Genomic DNA, 19,769 nt, shown 5'->3' on the forward strand with positions numbered 1-19,769 from the left:
GCCCCACCTACTTTTTGGCCTTTCTGAGAATGATTTGTGGCAAGGAAAAAAAATGCATTTCTCTTCCGGCAGAGCTGGTTCTAAACCACGTCATGAACTTGGCCGTTCGTCTTTGTTCATGTTGTAGATCTCAGCCTCTCTCTAGGATTTTTCATCCACTGCCTTAGCTTAAATAATCAGTGTTATTCCACCAAGCGATCCATTTCTCTCTCGGAGTCTGGAGCCTGCCCCCTACAGCTGCCTGGAGCATTTCTAAAACCAAACTCAGTACCTGCCCTCGGACGCTGGCTCCCACTCTCCTGCCTCTAGCTCTCCCGTCTCAGGCACGGCAGAGGCCCATAGCCCCTGATCTCACTGCTCCAGCACATGTCAATCCTTTCGTCCAGCAGCACCACACTTTTCTGCCTAAGAACTTTCTCTGGCAGCCAAAGCCCACTCAGCTCCTTGGGGCTGGCTGGAAGTGCTGGGGAATTGACATTGGCCTGAGCAGTGTTCAACCAGCATCTGACAGGAGTTGGCTTTTTTTTTTTTTTTTAATAGACAGAGTCTTGCTCTGTCACTAAGGCTAGAGTGCAGTGGCATGATCATAGCTCACTATAACCTCAAACTCTTGGGCTCAAGTGATCCTCCTACGCCAGCCTCCCAAGTAGCTAGGATTACAGGAGTGTGCCACCATGTCCGGCTAATTAAAAGAATTTTTTTTTTCTCTAGAGATGAAGAGTCTCACTATATTTCCAAGGCTGATTTCGAACTCATGGCCTCAAGCAATTCTCCTACCTTAGCCTCCCAAAGTGCTTGGATTACAGGTGTGAGCCACTGCACCTGGCCAGGAGTTGGCATTTAAAGACCCAGCTCATGCCTGGTGCAGCAGCTCACGCCTGTAATCCCAGCACTTTGGGAGGCTGAGGTGGGAGGATAAATTGAGTTCAGATGTTCGAGACCAGCCTGGGGCAACAAAGAGAGACCTCATCTCTACTAAAAATAAAAGAAAAAAAAATTAGCTGGGTGTGATTGTAAACATCTGTAGTCCCAGCTACTTAGGAGGCTGAGGTGGGAGGATCACTGAGCCTGGAAGTCAAGGTTGCAGTGGGCTGAAATTGCCACTTCACTCCAGCCTGGGTGACAGAGGAAGACTCTGTCTCAAAAATAATAATAATAACATAAAATAAAGCAAAGACCCGTCTCCCTTGAGTCATAGGTGGCACGTGTCTTACACCTGCTTGGAGTTCTCTGTGGGAAGAGCATTAAGCATCTGTTGCCAGAGGTGGTCACTGACTTCTACTTTTCCTGTGTCACTTCCCCACTCTCTGCTGACATTTCCTGGGCTTGTTTCCAAGATCAGTCACTAATACTGGAATCCCTGTCTCCGGTTCAAGAGAACTTAAACTAAGACACTTCCAAATAAGTCAGCCCTCCTGCAGAGCCCCGCCCTTGATGATTCTCCTGCCTCAGCCTCCCAAGTAGCTGGGACTACAGGTGCACGCCACCATGCCTGGCTAATTTTTGTATTTTTAGTAGAGACGGGGTTTCACCATGTTGGTCAGGCTGGTTTCGAACTCCTGATCTCAAGTGATCCATCCACCTCAGCCTCCCAAAGTGCTGGGATTACAGGCATGAGCCACTGCACTCAGCCAATGTCACCTTACATTTGCTCTCCTTCCTATTTGTGTGGGCAGTGATTTCAGAGGACCCCTAAAGATGCCCTAACTCCTGGTCTTCACACCCTCTGTAACCCCCTCCCTTAGACTGTGAGCGAGACCCAGAGACTCACTTCTGAGGGACACAGAACAGCACAACATGAAGAATGGGATGTCACTTCTGAGATTAGTTTACAGAGCCTGTGGCTTCTTCCATAACTTCTGTCTCTTTCTCCCCTGACTTTAACAGAAGACAGTTGCATCTCCATGGAGAGACCCATGTGGCAAGAAACTGATGTTTCCACCAGCCACCAGCCAGCAAGAACCTGTGGCTTCTGCCAACAACTGCAGGAGTGAGCCTGAAAGCACATCCTCCCCCAGCCAACTCTTGAGATGACTGCAGCCCCAGCCAACGACTTAATTGCCCAGGGGCCCCAGGCCAAGCAGGGCCAGATCCCTGATCCACAGAGCACAGAGGCAATGAGATAATAGATGTGCATTGTGTGAAGTTGCTGAGGTTTGGGGTAACTTGGTTGTTTTTTTTTTTTTTTTTTTTTTTTCAATTAAAGACAGGGCTCTTTATGTTGCCCGGTCTGGTCTCGAACTCCTGAGCTCAAGGGATCTTCCTGCCTCAACTTCCCAAAGTGCTAGTATTATAGGCATGCACCACCATGCCTGGCTTTTGTTTTTTTGAGACAGGTTCTCACTCTGTCACCCAGGCTGGAGTGCAATGGCTTGGTCATGGCTCACTGCAGCCTCGATTTCTTGGGCTCTGGTGAACCTCCCACCTCAGTGTCCAAGGTAGCTGTGACGATAGGCACGCACCACCGCACCCAGTTAATTTTTTGTCTTTTCAGTAGAGATGGGGTTTTGCCATATTGCCCAGGGTGGTCTTGAACTCCTGGGTTCAAACGATCCTCCCAGAGTGTTGGAATGAGAGGTGTGAGCCACCACACCCAGTCTGGGGTGACTTGTTACCCAGTAGTAGTTAACTAAAGCACCCTCTCACTTCCTTTCCCCCTCACTCTTGCTTCCCTTGAATAGGAACCCCCACAAAACTTTAGTGAGTGACCTTTTGCCTTGGGCTTTGTTTTCTAGGAAAACTGTCCCTAGTGACCTCCATATTAAACCAAAGAAACAGGCCGGGCGCGGTGGCTCAAGCCTGTAATCTCAGCACTTTGGGAGGCCGAGACAGGCGGATCACGAGGTCAGGAGATCGAGACCATCCTGGCTAATAACACGGTGAAACCCCGTCTCTACTAAAAAAAAATACGAAAAACTAGCCGGGCGAGGTGGCGGGCACCTGTAGTCCCAGCTACTCAGGAGGCTGAGGCAGGAGAATGGCGTAAACCCGGGAGGCGGAGCTTGCAGTGAGCCGAGATTGTGCCACCGCACTCCAGCCTGGGCGACAGAGCGAGACTCCGTCTCAAAAAACAAACAAACAAACAAACAAACAAAAAACCAAAGAAACAAAACATCATTTTCAAAGTTAGCAATGATCATCCTTAAATATGTACCAATTTCTCCCAACTGGGGCTTCTGCTTCAGACCATCTGGGTCCTGCAGAATCATGCCACGAATGCGTTGGGGTTTTCGTACCAGCTCTGCACGTGGGTGACACTGCACACTCTGGGGCTCCCTGCAGCAGCCCGCAGCATCCCCCCAGAGAACCGTGAAGCCAAACTCTGGGCTGGAATCTGGCGACACCTGGATTCTGGATTCTCCCACCCATTTGCAGTGCTCTGCCCGTCGTATGACTAAGATGACTTCTTTCCAGTGATCAGGAAATAAAAGGCTTTTGATTTTTCAGCACGGAAGAGGTGGGGATGGGGGTGGGCCTGGCTTTCTGTGCCTGTTACTTTTCTTCTCTCTCACTCCCACAAGCTGCTTCTAACCACCCTATTAAATACCAGATCCCCCCGCACACATCTCTCCAGGCTGAGCGGGAGTATGGAAATGAAGAGAAATTTTATGTCAAGCTGCTTTCCGGTGTGGGCTTTAATAAGATTGGGGGTAATAAGTGCCTTTGAGGATGGTTTGTGTTTTTGCGGCGCTCTGTTAGTGCAGGCAGTGATGCTGGTTCTATTCAAAACGCGCAGCGCAGCACAGCTGAATATCCATTTCCTCCCCCTGGCAAAAAAAAAAAAAAAAAAAACCTGGCTAAGAGAGACTCCACAGACGACACTCACGTCTCACTTGTTTCACTCTGGAAGAGGAAAAGTGACTTTAATAAAAGGAAGTGGGAAAATTCTGAAATTCTCTTTCTAGAACCTTGGATGGGACTTCCGCTTCTCCTTGGACTACCTACAGACTTCAGCAGTGGCTCAGGACAGAGGAGCAGCATTGCCACGGAAGTCTCTGCTTATATCAAAGGTTCATCTCAAAGGGCATCTCCAGGAGACAGGCGGAGTGACGCACACAGCACCAGCACGCGTTTCCCCCAGTGAGGGTGCCCACTGGATCCTCTTCGCTAATAATAACCCTTCCAACTGAGCAATTACGCTGTGAGCACATTCCAGGGACTCATCAGGATATGAGAGGTTTTTGTCCTGCAAGCTCCTACTTAGAATTGCAGCAATTTCAGGCTGGGCACAGTGGCTCAGTCCTGTAATCCCAGCACTTTGGGAGGCCAAGGCAGGAGGACTGCTTGAGCCCAAGAGTTCGAAACAAGCCTGGGCAACATAGCAAACCCTGTCTCTATTAAAAAAAAAAAAAAAAAAGAATTGCACCCATTTCAGGTTTCTTTTTTTTTTTTTTTGAGATGGAGTCTCGCTCTATGGCCCAGGCTGGAATGCAGTGGCGCGATCTCGGCTCACTCTGCTTCCTGGGTTCACGCCATTCTTCTGCCTCAGCCTCCCAAGTAGCTGGGACAACAGGCGCCTGCCACCACGCCTGGCTATTATTTTGTATTTTTAGTAGAGACGGGGTTTCACCATGTTGGCCAGGACAGTCTCGATCTCTTGACCTTGTGATCCACTCGCCTCGGCCTCCCAACCATTTCAGATTTCAAGTTGAGCTTGGCTGACTCAAATCAATTGCCAAATCTGTGCCTGTTACTTTTCTTCTCTCTCACTCCTACAGGCTGCTTCTAAACATCCCATGAAATATTAGATCCCCCAGTATACACATCCCCCAAGGCTTGCCAAAGAGGGTTCCTTTTAGCTTATCTTAGAATAATATCACCCTGGATACCTCTGTGACCTCTGGTCACTTGCTGCCCTGATTTCCAACCTTATGGCTGCACAATGCCCTGTCCACCTGGTCAGTCATGAGGTCAGCACACCTGGGGACAGATCTGGCCAGGACAGAGCTGGTCACTTAACACACATTTTCTGAGCTTCTAAGGAGTGGATTAAAACACATTCGGTGTAGAAATAGATTAGGAGAGCAGCCAAACACACACAGCCTTGGTAAGTGCACAAAAAAGCTACAGCCCCAGGGGCATGGGGAAGGTGAAGGAGCTCCCTGGGGCATCTGAAAGATGGGGAATGGTGGTTTTAATAGGGGAATGCAGCTAAGGGGTAAAGAGGCAGCACCCTACGTGAAATAGGCTAGGATGCGGACATCAGTGTCAGACCTGGGGTTCCAGTCCTGGTTCTGCCGCTTAGGCACCTAGTGGCCTTGGGCAAGCGGCATAGCCCCTCAGGCTCAGTTCTGTTCCCTTGTAAGCAAGGACAATGCGGTCTACCACCAGCTGGGGATGATGATCAAAATAAAATCATTTCCATAAAGTTCTCAGCACAGTCTTTCTCATTTTACACACAAGGAAAATAAGGCTGCGAAGATGTATGCAACTGGTTGGTTTGGGGCTAGAGTGCCGGTCTGTCAGTCCTTCAAATTTAGTGTTTTCCCCCAGTATACGTTGCATTGAATGGTAATGGCTAACACTGAGTTCGGTGCTTAGCAAACAGGCCATTCGTTAAACATAGACAGGCTCGTTGCCTGTTATTTCTCTTTTGGGGGCCAGAGAAATTGTGACCTTGGTGGCTCAGTCACTTGCCCCTTGCCACGTCCTCAGGGAAGGATGTAGACGGCATTGAAGGAAACCGACTATACCTCCTTCACCCCCACCTCCCTCCGTTCATCGGCTAAGTTGCTATGGGCACAAGCCCAGGAAGGGCAGGGGGCTGTTACAAACTTCAAACACGAAGAGTCTGAGCATGTATAAACAGCAAAGGAAGAAACGAAATTCGCTGCGTCCTCTAAGCCTGTCCCCACAGCATGTTGGAGGAGGGTCGCGGGGGACGTGGAAGAGGAGGAGCTTTGGAGAGAAGATGCTTGTGCTTCCCCGGCTTTTCTTGGTATTTCTATTCGGGGCTTGGAGCTTCATCACATTTGGTTCCTGGCTGACTTTATACACTAAAAAATAACTCCCTTTTGTCTGACCATGGAGAGGGACTGCCAGGGGTGAGGGCAGCCCTGTCTGAGGCCAGAGGTCTGCCCACGTGGCGGATGAGGCAGGTGTGAGGCCAGCTTGAGCATATGGACCCATTTGTCTCGGGCTGCTGGCTGCCTGCCATTTCCTCCTCTCCACCCTTATTTGGAGGCCCTGACAGCTGAGCCACAAACAAACCAGGGGAGCTGGGCAGCAGCCAAGCGTCACCCTCTGTCTCCCCGCATGGGTACCAGCATCGAGGAGAAAGAATCCTGAGGCATGGTGGTGAGATAACCAAGGACTCTTTTTTACTCTTCTCACACCTTTGAAGTGGAAGCCTCTTGAGTCAAATCAGCAAGAATGCGGCTCTTGCAGCCGAGGGTCTGGGGGGCTGTTGGGGCTGCCCAAGGCAGAAGGGCTGTGACAAGCCCTGCGGGATGATAACTTTAAAAGGGCATCTCCTGCTGGCTTCTCACTTGGCTGCTTTATCGCTGCAAGTGACAGAATGGGGAGGGTTCTGTCTCTCCTGCGTGCTTGGAGAGCTGGGGGGCTATAAAAAGAGGAGGCACTGGGCAGCTGGGAGACAGGGACGGACGTAGGCCAAGAGAGGGGAACCAGAGAGGAACCAGAGGGGAGAGACAGAGCAGCAAGCAGTGGATTGCTCCTTGACTACGCCAGCATGAGCTCCTTCTCCACCATCAGTGTGAGCTTCCTCCTTTTTCTGGCATTCCAGCTCCCAGGTCAGACCAGAGCTAATCCCATGTACAATGCCGTGTCCAACGCAGACCTGATGGATTTCAAGGTAGGGCCAGGAAAGCGGGTGCAGTCTGGGGCCACGGGGCTTTCTGATGCTGTGCTCACGCCTCTTGATTTTCTCCAAGTCAATGAGGTTTATCCCTTTCCCTGTATTTTCCTTTTGTAAAGAATTTGCTGGACCATTTGGAAGAAAAGATGCCTTTAGAAGATGAGGTCATGCCCCCACAAGTGCTCAGAGAGCAGAATGAAGAAGCGGGGGCTGCTCTCAGCCCCCTCCCTGAGGTGCCTCCCTGGACCGGGGATGTCAGCCCAGCCCAGAGAGATGGGGGTGCCCTCGGGCAGGGCCCCTGGGACTCCTCCGATCGATCTGCCCTCTTAAAAAGCAAGCTGAGGGCGCTGCTCACTGCCCCTCGGAGCCTGCGGAGATCCAGTTGCTTCGGGGGCAGGATGGACAGGATTGGAGCCCAGAGTGGACTGGGCTGTAACAGCTTCCGGGTAAGAGGAACTGGGGATGGAAATGGGATGGGATGGACACTACTGGGAGACACCCTCAGCAGGAAAGAGACCAATGCAGAAGCTCATTCTCTCTCAAGTTTCTGCCCCAACACTGTGAGTGCCCCATGGGTGTCAGGACACGCCATCTATTGTCCTTAGCTACAGTCTGCTGAGAAAATGCTTAAAAAAAAAAAAAAAAAAAAAGGCCGGGCACGGTGGCTCACGCCTATAATCCCAGCACTTTGGGAGGCCAAGGCAGGCGGATCATGAAGTCAAGAGATCGAGACTATCCTGGCCAACATGGTGAAACCCCGTCTCTACTAAAAATACAAAAATTAGCTGGGCACGGTGGTGCTGGGTGCCTATAGTCCTAGCTACTCGGGAGGCTGAGGCAGGAGAATCACTTGAACCCAGGAGGCAGAGGTTGCAGTGAGCCAAGATTGCCCCACTGCACTCCAGCCTAGGTGATAGAGTGAGACTCTGTCTCAAAGAAAAAAAAAAAAAAAGAAGAAGAAGAAGCAACTGCCACTAGCACTGGGAAATTAAAATAGTCATAGGGCCAAGTTATCTTTGCATGGCTGATTAGCAGCTCATGTTCCTCCCCAGAATTGCAAGATCCTGAAGGGCTCAATTGAAATTTACTCTGACGAGTAACTTGCTTATCAATTCATGAAGTTCAGAGGGTCATCAGGCTGGGGTGGGGGCCGGTGGGAAGCAGGTAGTCAGTAATCAAGTTCAGAGGATGGGCACACTCACACATGAAGCTGACTTTTCCAAGACAGCCAGGTCACCAAGCCAGATATGTCTGTGTTCTCTTTGTAGTACCGAAGATAACAGCCAGGGAGCACAAGGAGGGCTGGGCCTTGGGACAGACGGCAAGAGGTTCCTGCCCGCTGGGGTCTCTCCTGCATTCGTGTCATCTCGTTGTCATGGAGTTGTGATCATCCCATCCAAGCTGCAGCTTCCTGTCAACACTTCTCACATCTTACACTAACTGTAGATAAAGTGGTGTGATGGTGGCTTCCTTGCCTCTCCCACCCCATGCATTAAATTTTAAGGTAGAACCTCACCTGTTACTGAAAGTGGTTTGAAAGTGAATAAACTTCAGCACCATGGACAGAAGACAAATGCCTGCGTTGGTGTGATTTCTTCTTGGGGAAGAGAATTCAGGCCGATCGATATTCCTTGTCATTTTACTCTTTGTCAGAGAACAGAATGCTGAGGTTTTCTTATTCCTTTCATTTCACCCTCCTTTTTTGGTGGGTGGTTGGGGAGGCCTCAAATTCCACTTAGTGCTTTTTGGTTACGGGGGTTTTTGTTGTTTTGGGGGGGAACATTCAGAAAATGAGAGTATTAATTAGATTTCCTCTGATACATTTCGAGAGAGTTAGGTGCCACAGCTAAGTTAATGGCACTTTTAGTTTTGAAAAGAGTAGGCAGAGTGTTGAGCTTAAAAGCTGAGTAGGCTGGGTGTAGTGGCTCACTCCTGTAATCCCAGCATTTTGGGAGGCCAAAGTGGGCAAATCACTTGAGCCCAGGAGTTCAAGGCCAGCCTGAGCAATAAAGACCTCATCTCTACAAAAAATTTAAAAATTAGCCAGGCGTGGTGATGTGCACCGGCAGTTCCAGCTATTCAGGAGGCCAAGGTGGGAGGATGGCTTAAGCCTGGGAGGCGGAGGCTGCAGCGAGCTGGTATCGTGCCACTGCACTCCAGCCTGGGTGACAGAATGAGACTTGTCTCAAAAAAATAATGAAAACCGAGCAAAGTGAAGAAAAGTTTGCCATGCAGACAAACTGCGAGTTCATGTACCTTTTGTGTACTAACAAGTATTTGGAAAACAGCCATAGTCTTTGCCTAATTTGGGTCCAAAGGGCCTGGACTTGTATTTTATTAAGATAAGAGCTGCTGGAGAAGAGGCAGCCTTTTTGTATCTGCTCCTGAAAAGGGTATTTGCTCTGAGCACACAACACCAGGCAATAAATTCACCTTAAACAGAGTTAGCTGTTTTCCCACCTGTTACCCCCATGGACCCCAACCTCATCAGATCCTATGACACTCTAACACCCCACACCCACACATGCCCCTGTGCCTTTATTTCTGCTGTTCCTTCCACCTGGGGTGTCCTTCTTCCGGTCCTCCTGAAGACATTGTACTGATTCCTTAAGGCTCATGTGAACACTTCTTTCCTGATACCTCGTGCCTAGTAACAATGAGTCTCTTGGTAGGCAGTGTTGCACACATAACCGTTATAATAGCACACAACACGAATTGCCCATGTGCAATTGCTTGTGTCTATGTCCCTAGACTGCAAGCTCTTTGAGGGCAAATGCCCCTTCGGCACTCTCAGAGTTGATGCCCCATAAATGTTGGTCAAATTGCCTTGGTCTTGTCCAGAAATTGGGAAAAGAGGAAACAAAGTAGCAACTTGCTCCTTGCAGAGGAAAGTCGGAGACCCCCAGTGAACTGATGGCAAGGGGTGGAGGTCGGGGGAGAGCCTCATCTAACCACCTCCAATCAAAATGTTCCCTACCTGGACTTTAAATACCAGGACCAGGGGGCAGAGAATGACAAGGATGAAAGTAAGAGAGACAGGAGACAGCACTGGCCCAAACCCGGCTCCTGAGGTCTGGGATGGTGATATGGGTTGCTAGGAGGGGAAGTAGCCCATTCCCAAGGTGTCACCGTAACACAGGGAGTTCTCATTGAATGGAACGGACTGAAAAATGACAAAAACACAAGACAGAAAACGCCCCTGGGACTTACAGAACACGTGGGGATGGGTGCAGGAGCTGAACTGGCCGCGACCACTGATGGAATGGCCACTTCTGTCACTATGGAATGATGACTTGACGCAGATCAGACAGAGACAGAGGCCATGCTTCTTGCAAAACCAAAAGCAAGGGAACAAAAAGCAATGGCAGATGGCGGTGACAGAAGCTGGCCACGGGGCTTCACCTCTCCAGACCCACAGCAGTTTCACTTCTTCGGGTTGGACATCAGGGCAATCTGTTTGGTGGGGCAAATTCCTAAACACCATGAAGAAACAGAATGGATTCCCCATCTGCTGCTCCGGGACGCGGCTGCTAGCAGAAGATGATTTCCAGAGAGGATCAGGAAGAGTGTTCATCTGAAGGGAGAAACAGACATCGGTGACTTCTGCTAAGAGCCACAGGATGAAATCCGTTCTCATTAAGGTCGCTGCCTAGTACAGAGAAGTGGACCCCCATGAATGAAGAGGCCCCCTGCCCAGCTGCACAGGGAGAGCTCTGAGACTCGGAAACTATGTCCTAGTGTAATTTTCACACATCAGAAAGAGGGGAAGTAAAATACAACCCAACTATCCCTTGAAAGAAAGAGCAGCATGGAGACAAGAGGCTAAAGGAGACAGAAGACATTTTATTCTGACATGTTAGGGTTACAATGAGAACTCCCAAGTTCCAAAGGTTCAAATAAAAATAGCATTTTACAAATTAAAAAAAATACAATTTATATACACAGTGGAATTAGCTAACATCATACAAACAGTGCAAACAGAAAAAAGGAAGCTGACTGCGGCAATGGCCAAGGTCTGCAGAGCCGTGGGGCAATCCGGCACATCAACACTGCAGGGCTGGCGAGGCCACCGTGGGCCTCTCGAAAGGCTTTCCTGTCACCCAGGGTCATGTCAGTGCATAATTCTGCATCACCAATGCCATACAGTGGACTGGGTCCAGAAAGTGTCCCTTCCAGCTGGGAACTGTTAAGTTAATCAAGGTCAGCAGCAAATCATCCCTCAGCACAAGGTCCCACAGCCAGGGCCGGGGACCCACTGGCCCCACTCCCTGATCACCTCGCCTAGGAGCCATGGAACACCGAGCTGGAGACAAACACAAACACCACCTCTGGCCACCGGCAGGCTCCCCATCCGCGGATCTGCCTTACTGAGGCGCCTGATCGCTGGGTGGTGGGGCGGCTAATGGGTGAGGTGCTGAAAAGGCTGGTTTCTAATGGACAGAAATGGAAGGAGCGAGGCTCACAGTTGATTTGTCACGAGTGGAGAAGTTGTTGTCTTTGGGCTTATCAGGAAAGGGCAGATGCAGAGAGGGGAGAACAGGAAACCACGTGCCTCTGCATGGGGCTGGGTTTGGGGCCTCCTTGGCAGCCGTCCAGTCAGTTTACGGGAGGGAGGTATTCGCATTCTACTGTCTATCTCTGGGCTAAACTGATGGGAACAAAATATCTGGTGACTTAAACACAACAGGATGTGCACGAGGGATGAATTCCAGCAACATTCACCAGGGCAGCCTCGAGGCAGGCGGCTGCTGATCCAGCCCTCGAGAGGCCGGGGTCCTCCTGCAGGGCGTTAGCTCTGCCAGCTCTGGGAAGGGGCGGGGAGAGGGAATGAAGTGTCTGTGACAGGTGATCATATCATTCTCCTGACTTGGACAATTGGCTTCCTTCTTAATAAAAGGAAGAAATAATGTGATCAAGCTCTGAACACTGCCATAAAATATAACAGCAGCTGGCCAAACAGTCACATTTAAGTAAGAATTGCCTTTTGGGTCCTTGTGATGTCCTGCACTATTTCCTGGGAGTATCATCCCCGTTTCACAAGCCAGGTGCATTCTGGGAAGCAGAAACATTTAGAAGTCAAAGCAATTTTGGTCGGAGTGGTAAGAAAATGGGGGAAATGGAGGGGCCACAGTCAGGTGGAGAAAGACCTCGAAGCAGCCCTGTCTCTGGAGTGGAATTATTCCCTAGAGTGTGCTGAGTTCAAGATCTGGACCGGCAGAGCCAGGACTGACGCCCACCCCAGGGCGAAAGGCAGCCTTGGCCAAGGAGGTCGCCCAGGGCTGGGCCTGAGAGAGCTGTGCTGCCAGGGCCGGGTGCCGAGGCCCGTGGGCAACCTCCACGGTTTTGAAAAAAGCTAAACGTAAATGAAGGCCATCTTGAGCCAAAGCACGCCTGCCCCAGGGATGCCTGCTGGAACGGAGATGCCATGGAGAAGGTGGGGGAAGATAAGTGCAAATACTCGATGCCCAGATGCTCACTTTGGGTGCCTAGTCAGAGGGGGCCAGCCAGCCTGGAGAAGAATGACGTCACTGAATGATGGGGTGGTTCCCACGCTTCACGCGAAACCTTCAGGCATGTGCTGGCAGGAAGCATCCTCCCCACGCACCCTCCCTGCGGCGCGGAGGCCCTCCCGAAGGGCCTCTGTATGTAAGTGTGGGACGGCTAGTGCAGGGGGGAGAGAGGTGTTTGTGAAGGGCAGACACCCTCTTCCTCGAACAGGCCATCTGCGTTATCATAGCGCGCACCTCTCAGTGGTCACTGGCTCAGAAGTGCTTCCTTTCTACCTTGGAAAAAAATGGCACCATTCCCCAGAGTTCAGTGAAGCTGCTTTACCTAGGAGTGCCCTGCTTTCAGCTAACTTTGGTGGGTGATGCCAAGATCCTCTGAGCTCTGCCTGCTTCAGCAGGAAGACGGAGATCAAAACTTAAGGAAATGAAAAGGGTCTGGGTAGCAACGTGTTACTGGGAGACTGGGAATAACCTGCAGATGGAGAGAAAGCTGAAATGTTAAGAACTAGGGTAGATGTAAATCTGATCCTATTATCAGATTGACCATCGGGGGTTATTAGTGTGATTTTAATGCTTTGTATTTCTGGTGGGTGGTGGTTCTAAGGACAGTCAAACCACAGGGGCAAGACCAGAGCCTCTGCCCACACCCAGGAGTACAGTGTTTCCCTTAAAACAAACCAGTGAGGATGCCGTGTTCGGAGTCCCAAACAAGGGAAGGTCTCTCTGAAATACGGAGAATTTTCTCAGTGCCCAATTCCTAAATCTAGTCATGAACTGAATGTTGTCACTGGCATCTCCCCAGCTTTTGCCTTGGCCAAGTCCCTCTCACACATTTAAGGCAACAGCCAGGTTCTCTAGGAAAGTAGCGAAGACGGCCAGGAACACGACTCGGAGTGCAGCCCGGGGCCCGCCTGATTCCACCTCTGCTTCTGGCTCTGGTGGGGCCAGGGGTGGGCCTGTGCCAACACTGGAGGGTGGGAACACGGGGAGCAGGAAGTGGGAAGATCCTTGCTGGGGAAGTCAGAATCTAAGTCCAAGCTCTGACGGTTCAAAACCACCCCCAGGACCTCTGACCAGCAAGGTGTCCCATGACTCCAGGCTTTCTGAGTGGGTGACTGGGAATCCTCCATGCCCCGGAACAGCCCCAGCCGCTGTGCCAGCCAGAGCGAGCATAAGCTGCCTCCCCAGGCAGCCCCGGGAGAGGGCGGGCTGGGCTGTCAGATGGTCTGGTAGTGCTGCCTCAGCCGGGCCTGCAGAAATTCAGAGGTCAGGTTGTGCCGTGTGACGATCCCGACGATCTAGGACAAGGAGAAGAAGGCCCGAGTCACCTTCAGGGTAAAACCCACTGGTAAGAAGAGGAGTGAGAGGAGCTGGCCCTGTTAGTTTATCACAGAATGCGGAGGCCTGGATAGTGCAGAGCCAGACACAGCTTGACTTGGATAAACAGATAATGAAGGCTCACACACTGGAGGCTGAGGGAACAAGGTTAGCTCCAAAAAGGGCTTGGGCCAGCTGGCATCTGAACTAATATGTCCTTCCACAGGGCACATTCTCAGCGCTCAGCTCCCATCATGACCAGCCTGCTTCACAGATGTGCAAGTGGTGGGGCCCCTCAAGTCTCCTGAGATTATGACCCCTGCCACGCCTCATACTCACCACCTTGCAAAGTGACCTATGGGAGTCATTTGTTACAGGTCATTACAGGGGTTCCCACGTGTCACTGTTGTTGGGAACTCCAAAATCACGTCATAAACTATATTAGGACTCTGTCAGCGTAGTTGGCAATTACATTTCAAGGGACATAAGTTAACCTACTGTAACAAAACCTGTGTAAGTACGCACTATGCATGCCAGGGTCGTGCCACGTAGAAGACTGAGGTCAGGTGCAGTGGCTCACACCTGTAATCCCAGCACACTGGGAGGCCGAGGCAGGTGAGTCACTTGAGCTCAGGAGCTCAAGACCAGCCTGGGCAACATGGTGAAATCCTGTCTCTACCATAAATACAAAAATTAGCTGAGGCATGGTGGCACATGCCTGTGGTCCCAGCTACTCAGGAGGCTGAGGTGGGAGGACTACTTGAGCCTAGAAGGATGAAGCTGCAGTGAGCCGAGATCTTGCCACTGCACTCCAGCCTGGGTGACAGAGTGAGACCCTGTCTCAAAACAACAGCAACAACAACAAAAGACTGAGAGGGTGGCCTTGAAAAGTTACCACAGCTACCGCTACAGGGTAGGGACGAGGGTTTGGTTTTTGATTGCTTTTTGCTCATATGTGTTTTTGTATTTTCCTACAATGACATAATATTTGTGTAACAAGAAAATAATGAAGTTCTAAAAAGAAAAAAAGGAGACTCTGCAGCAATCATTACTAGGTGTTTTATATCTTTGTAAAACTCAAAGTACTTTGCTTGAAATTCTCTCATCTAATGTGCGAATCCCCACACAGGTGGAGAACCAAGGAACACAAGTGGTCCCGATTCCAGAGGAAGACACAGCCTGGGGGAGGCGGGGCTCTGGCCGGAAAGGACGGCCAGTGGGACGCTGGTGCCATCTGCTGGCAGGCAGGGGAAAGGGTCCCGAGTGTGTAGAAGCCAAGCAGGGTTCAAAGCCACAGTGTTGGGCCCCCCTCTCCCCTCCTGGTGGGATGCCTACATTTCTGGTGAGAAGCCTGGGTGCACAAACAGCACCTGGCTGGGGGATCCTTTCTCAAAGGTGGGGGCAGGGCCAGGGCCTCACTCACCTCTCCCACAGCATTCACCACGGGCAGGTGGCGCAGGCCCATCGTTCTGAACAGGTTGAAGACTTGGGAGACGTGGGTGTTGGGCGAGACGGTGAAAGGCGAAGGGTTCATGTATGGGGTGACATCCTGCAAAGAGACCGTGTGTCACCGGTTGCCTGAGACGCCAACAACACGAAAAGGAAGCTCCACATGGGACAGGCCAGGGCGGCCCTTCTCACCACGATCATGCGCGGGTTGAGCAGCGTCAGATCCAGGTCGTGGATGTCAGGGTACCGCGGGTAGTCCTCGGCCATCTCGGCGTAGGAGAGGCGCGGCTGGCTGGCGCTCTGCAATTCCAACCCAGACACTGTCCGTGCTCGGGCAGCAGTGGCCAGCGGGGTCACCCGAGAGCCTCTTCCCTTGATGCCTGAATATGCCCAGCTCTGGGCTGCTGAGGCAGGTGGCACAGCAGCAGCAGGCACTCCAGAGTGAGAGCTTTCCAGTCAAACCCAGTCCTTGGCCAAGTCCTAGCTGTGGCACCCTGGGCCGTCTCCTGATCTCTCTGCACTCCCTTTCTTCCTGATTCATGAGACGCAAATGGCTTATTTGGAAGTTTAAGTGAGAAAGCGCTAAGTGGCTGGGGGGTAAATCTGTCCCCCCACCGAAAGATATGGCCAAGTCCTAAGCCCTAGTACCTATGAATGTGACCTTTCTAGAAACAGGGTCTCTGCAGATGTGACCAAGTTCAGATAAGCCCATGCTGGATTCGGGTGGGCCCCAAATCCAGTGACAAGTGTCCTTAGGGAAAGGAGAGAAGATACACAGAACGCCTTGTGATGACAGTGGCGAGGATGGGGGCTGCATTCAGTCAGGAGCAACAAGGACTGCAGGCAACTCCCATGAGCTAGGAAGGGGCAAGGACAGCACCTCTCCCAGAGCCAGGGAGCGCTGCCCTGGTGACACCTGGATTTTGTACTTCTGGCCTTGAACTAGGAAGGAATAAACCGCTGTTGTTTCTCGCCACCCGGCTGTGGCAACTCCTCCCCTAAGTCCACTCTGTACTTCTTGCCTTGCATTCAGCTTTCCCTACGGCACTGTTTATGGCCTACCGGGCAGCGCCCAATCCCTCAAGCTTCATCAGGCCTGGCCTGGCTGATTTCTGCCTTGGAGAGACTTACCGACTGGCTTTCAGAGTAACAAACTCCTCGGACAAGCAGGGTGACAAGCTGCGACCGAAGGATCAGGCCGTGGAAGGTCAGAGGGCGGAAGCGCTCCTCCATGGTCCAGTCTTCACTCGGGGACTGGTCAGGGTATAGGTTGGGGTAGGGAGTGTATCTGTTACACAAAAACCAGATGCTGCCTGGGATACCCTCAGCGGGAGCTCTTCTGAGCCATGTCCCCAGCCTGCTCCCCATCCAACTTTCCCAGGAAACTCAGGAGCCACTTCACAACATCTAAGCCAAGGGCTGACCCTGCCGCCGTGTAGCCCTGTGGGCAGCGGGGGCCGCACCCGGCTCTCACCTCCTCTCCAGCATCTGCTGCAGGAGGTCCTCCTTCTCGGCCGGCTCCTCAGAGGCGATGTGCTCATCACACATGTTCCGCAGCTCGCTGGAGGGGTAGGACTTCATGGACTGGCTCCGTTTGCGCTGCTCGCCGGCCCGGGTGAGGATGCTGGATTTCTGTGGGTGGGGAGAACACAGGCTACTGCGTGTGGGCAAACGAACACAGCAGCACTGATGGAGCTTGAGGATTTGGGTGACAGGGAGGGTCAGAGGCACATCCGGATGCAGGAACTTAAAGGGGCTGAGGTTCAAAGAAGTGGCTTGGGCTGGTGGTTCAAAGGAGTCTGAACCCTAGGACCTGGCTGCAGCCTCTGTGGTTTCCTTTCATCTGGGAAGAGCAGCCTGATTCTCCAGAGGGGAACAACATCCTGTCTTGATAGAACTGCCAATCAACGTGCCTGCCCCCAAAGCCAAGGAGTGGCACACGACCCAAGTGAGGCAACGGGATGCCCCCTCTCCCTGGATTCTGAATCGGAATCAAGAGGAACCCAGGGCCAGTGCCCCTTCCTCCTGGTACCCGAGGGGTGTCTGCTAGACCCTTCACCTGGTCCCCACAGCACATGGGTTGTGGTCCTTCAGCTTTCTCGGCTGTCCTGAGCTTTCCTGTGGATTTCCTTCTCTTTCTTAAGTAGGTCCAAGTCCATTTCTGTTGCTGGCATCTCTAGAACTTATCCTGATACTCTCACACGTAAATAATAAACCATGAAAGCTGCTGACTTGAAAAACAGATCTATCCATACGCTCACTGCGGCAGGAACGCACACACGTCTTCATGGCCTGATAAAGCTGCCCCTGCTGTCAAATCTACTCTCCCTGTCGCATGTGATGAGAACAGCGCCAACTTCCCGAGAGCTGGCTGGGCAAAGCACTAAGCCGCGTGAGACGGGACCGCTTGTCTCTCACCCGCCTTTCCTCTCATGCCGTTTTCTTTACCTTGAACTTGATATTGTTGCTGATGAGCTGGTTGCCCTTCATGAACTCCTTCTCGTTGCCGCGGTTCTCTGTGACCACCGGGAAGGCGTGGTGGACTGTGGTGCGCAGGATGCTCACCAGAGACTGGATGCGGGTGTGCGGGTAGACGTAGGTCAGGTTGGGCTCCATGATGTCGCTGGCTCTCAGCCTGGGGGAGGAGGGCAAGTCATCCAGCCTCGTGACAGCGCCTGCAGGCCCCTGGGATAAGCTGTGCTGGCTCTCCAGCCCTGCTCAGACCACGCGGGGAGCTCCCTTCTGAACTGCTCCAGCCCTCCCTCAAACCCAGTGCATTCCTTTGTACTTCTATCCCCCACACATGCTGTTCCCCGCACCTGGAATGTCCTTCCCTGCTGTGCCAGGCTGATGGGCCCTGGCTCATCCCTCAGCTCAACAGCAACATCCCCTCACCAGGAAGTCCTGCTGCTAGTCCAGGGGCTGGCCAGGTCCTCCTCGGTGCCCTGCAGCACACTCCACATACTGCCCCTGAACTGCTAATTGTGCTACAGCATTTACCACAACGTCCGGGCCGGACACAGTGGCTCACGCCTGTAATCCCAGCACTCTGGGAGGCCGAGGCCAGCGGAATGCTTGAGCCCAGAAGTTCGAGACCAGCCCGGGCAACACAGCAAAACCCCATTTCTATAAAAAACGTTACAAAGTAGCCAGGTGTGGTGGCACGTGCCTGTGATCCCAGCTACTCAGCAGGCTGAGGTAGGAGGATCGCTTGAGTCTGGGAGGCGTAGGTTGCAGTGAGCTATAATCATGCCACCGTACTCCAGCCTAGGTGACAGAGTGAGATCCTGTCTCAAAAAACAATAATAATAATAATAAAAACAGCACTTGGGTCCCCCTTTAGATCAGGGCACAGCAAACTGTTGCCCACTGATCAAGTCCATCGTGCTCATTGCTTTCCTGCTGCAATGGCAGAGTCGAGTAGTCGTGACAGAGACCATACGGCCTGGAAAGCTGGAAATGGCCTCCCGCCTGGCCGCCCACAGAAACAGCTTCCTGGCCCCCGTGGTATCCCATAAGGGCCTTGCCTGCTGTCTAGACACAGGAAGCCCAGGTAGCTGTGGATTAGCAGGTGGGTTATGAGGTGATTATGCCCAGAACAATCACGGCTAGCAGCAGGGCATTCTGATGGGCACATGTGTAACAGGCTATTCTCACTCCTGGGGCTTGGCATACCCTTAAACATTCAATCACATCACGAACTTGATCCAGAGACCTCACCTCATATCCAACCAGAATGCCATGGAAGCCAAACCACCATGAAGAGGCCCTGCCCAGTGCAGTCCCCGTGTCCCCTGCCCTGTCCTCGCAGCGCCCAGCCCATGGGCTGCTCCACATTCTCACACATGCTTAGGAATGGGTGTGCTGCTTCTTTCAGCCCAAGAAAAGTGAGTTACTGTTTCCTACCCTAATATCAACATTCCTTAGGCCTTAGAGCTAATACATTCTGAAACTAGGACATGAGCAAAATCACAGTCTTACTTGTCCATTTCCACCTCTGTCTCCCATTCCAAAAGCGGCACGCCTCGCAGGCCCACGTGGATATCATAAATGCCCTTATTGAAAAAGTCCCCTGTCCATTTGGCCACCTGAAACACAAAGCAAAGGCCTAAAAATAGGTCCTGTCGGGTGAACGTGGCCCTGAGCCTGACAGGCCTGGAGGGCGTGTGCTCACCATCAGTGTGACCATGATGGGAAGCCCGTAGGTGATCTCGTTCGTGGACTCGATCAGGATGACCGTGAGGCTGATGGTCATGCGGACCACCCCGCCCAAGAAAGCCGCTGCACCAATCAGGGCAAAGGTCCCCGAATAGATGTGGCCCAATCCAATGCAGCTAGTGAAGGAGAACACCGAGAACATGGCTTTGAACCACACTGACAGGCTGTGGGGGGACCTACAGCTCACACTCTTGTGCCTATGCACATACGTGCATGCACGGGCACAGACATATGAATGCACGCACACACATGCGCACACATGCATACACACACGTGTGCACACACACAGAGTACCTTTTTAGGACATTGGCAACTAAACGTCCAAAAGCAGCTCCACACAGTAGAGAAGGCACAAAAAGGCCACTTGGAACAGAAACGCCGTAAGTCCAACATGCAAGCAAGAAATAGAGAATGAAGAACAAGGCCAGAGTGACGGGGCTGAAAGTGCCTGCAAGGGAAGA

The 19,769-nt window shown here is 51.9% G+C and overlaps 2 protein-coding genes across 6 annotated transcripts in view; one reads left to right on the top strand and one right to left on the bottom strand.

The window, feature by feature from the left end:
- Positions 1-6,196: 6,196 nt before the first annotated feature.
- NPPA (natriuretic peptide A) lies at positions 6,197-8,391 on the top strand. Of its 2 annotated transcripts, XM_077974184.1 has the most exons (4): positions 6,197-6,297; positions 6,746-6,814; positions 6,937-7,263; positions 8,086-8,391. In XM_077974184.1, exons 1-4 carry the CDS (start codon positions 6,292-6,294, stop codon positions 8,095-8,097), a joined length of 414 nt encoding a protein of 137 aa, XP_077830310.1. In that variant the 5' UTR covers positions 6,197-6,291; the 3' UTR covers positions 8,098-8,391. The 2 variants fall into 2 exon arrangements, with proteins under 2 accessions (XP_077830310.1, XP_001105465.2); XM_001105465.5 differs by lacking the exon at positions 6,197-6,297 and having other exon boundaries at positions 6,577-6,814.
- Positions 8,392-10,640: 2,249 nt separating this feature from the next.
- The window catches only part of CLCN6 (chloride voltage-gated channel 6), a 39,139-nt gene continuing 30,010 nt past the window's right edge, over positions 10,641-19,769 (bottom strand). For 2 of the 4 annotated variants that reach the window (XM_077994127.1, XM_077994126.1), the window contains 9 exons: positions 19,603-19,756; positions 19,265-19,424; positions 19,072-19,178; positions 17,539-17,725; positions 16,565-16,722; positions 16,222-16,378; positions 15,283-15,390; positions 15,065-15,190; positions 10,641-13,622 (listed from right to left, as the gene is read on the bottom strand). In XM_077994127.1, the coding sequence (XP_077850253.1) occupies positions 13,542-13,622; positions 15,065-15,190; positions 15,283-15,390; positions 16,222-16,378; positions 16,565-16,722; positions 17,539-17,725; positions 19,072-19,178; positions 19,265-19,424; positions 19,603-19,756 (1,238 nt within the window). In that variant the 3' untranslated portion in view covers positions 10,641-13,541. 4 annotated transcript variants of the gene reach the window in all.

This window comes from Macaca mulatta, chromosome 1, assembly GCF_049350105.2.
Source record: "Macaca mulatta isolate MMU2019108-1 chromosome 1, T2T-MMU8v2.0, whole genome shotgun sequence".
NCBI classification, from domain to species: domain Eukaryota; kingdom Metazoa; phylum Chordata; class Mammalia; order Primates; family Cercopithecidae; genus Macaca; species Macaca mulatta.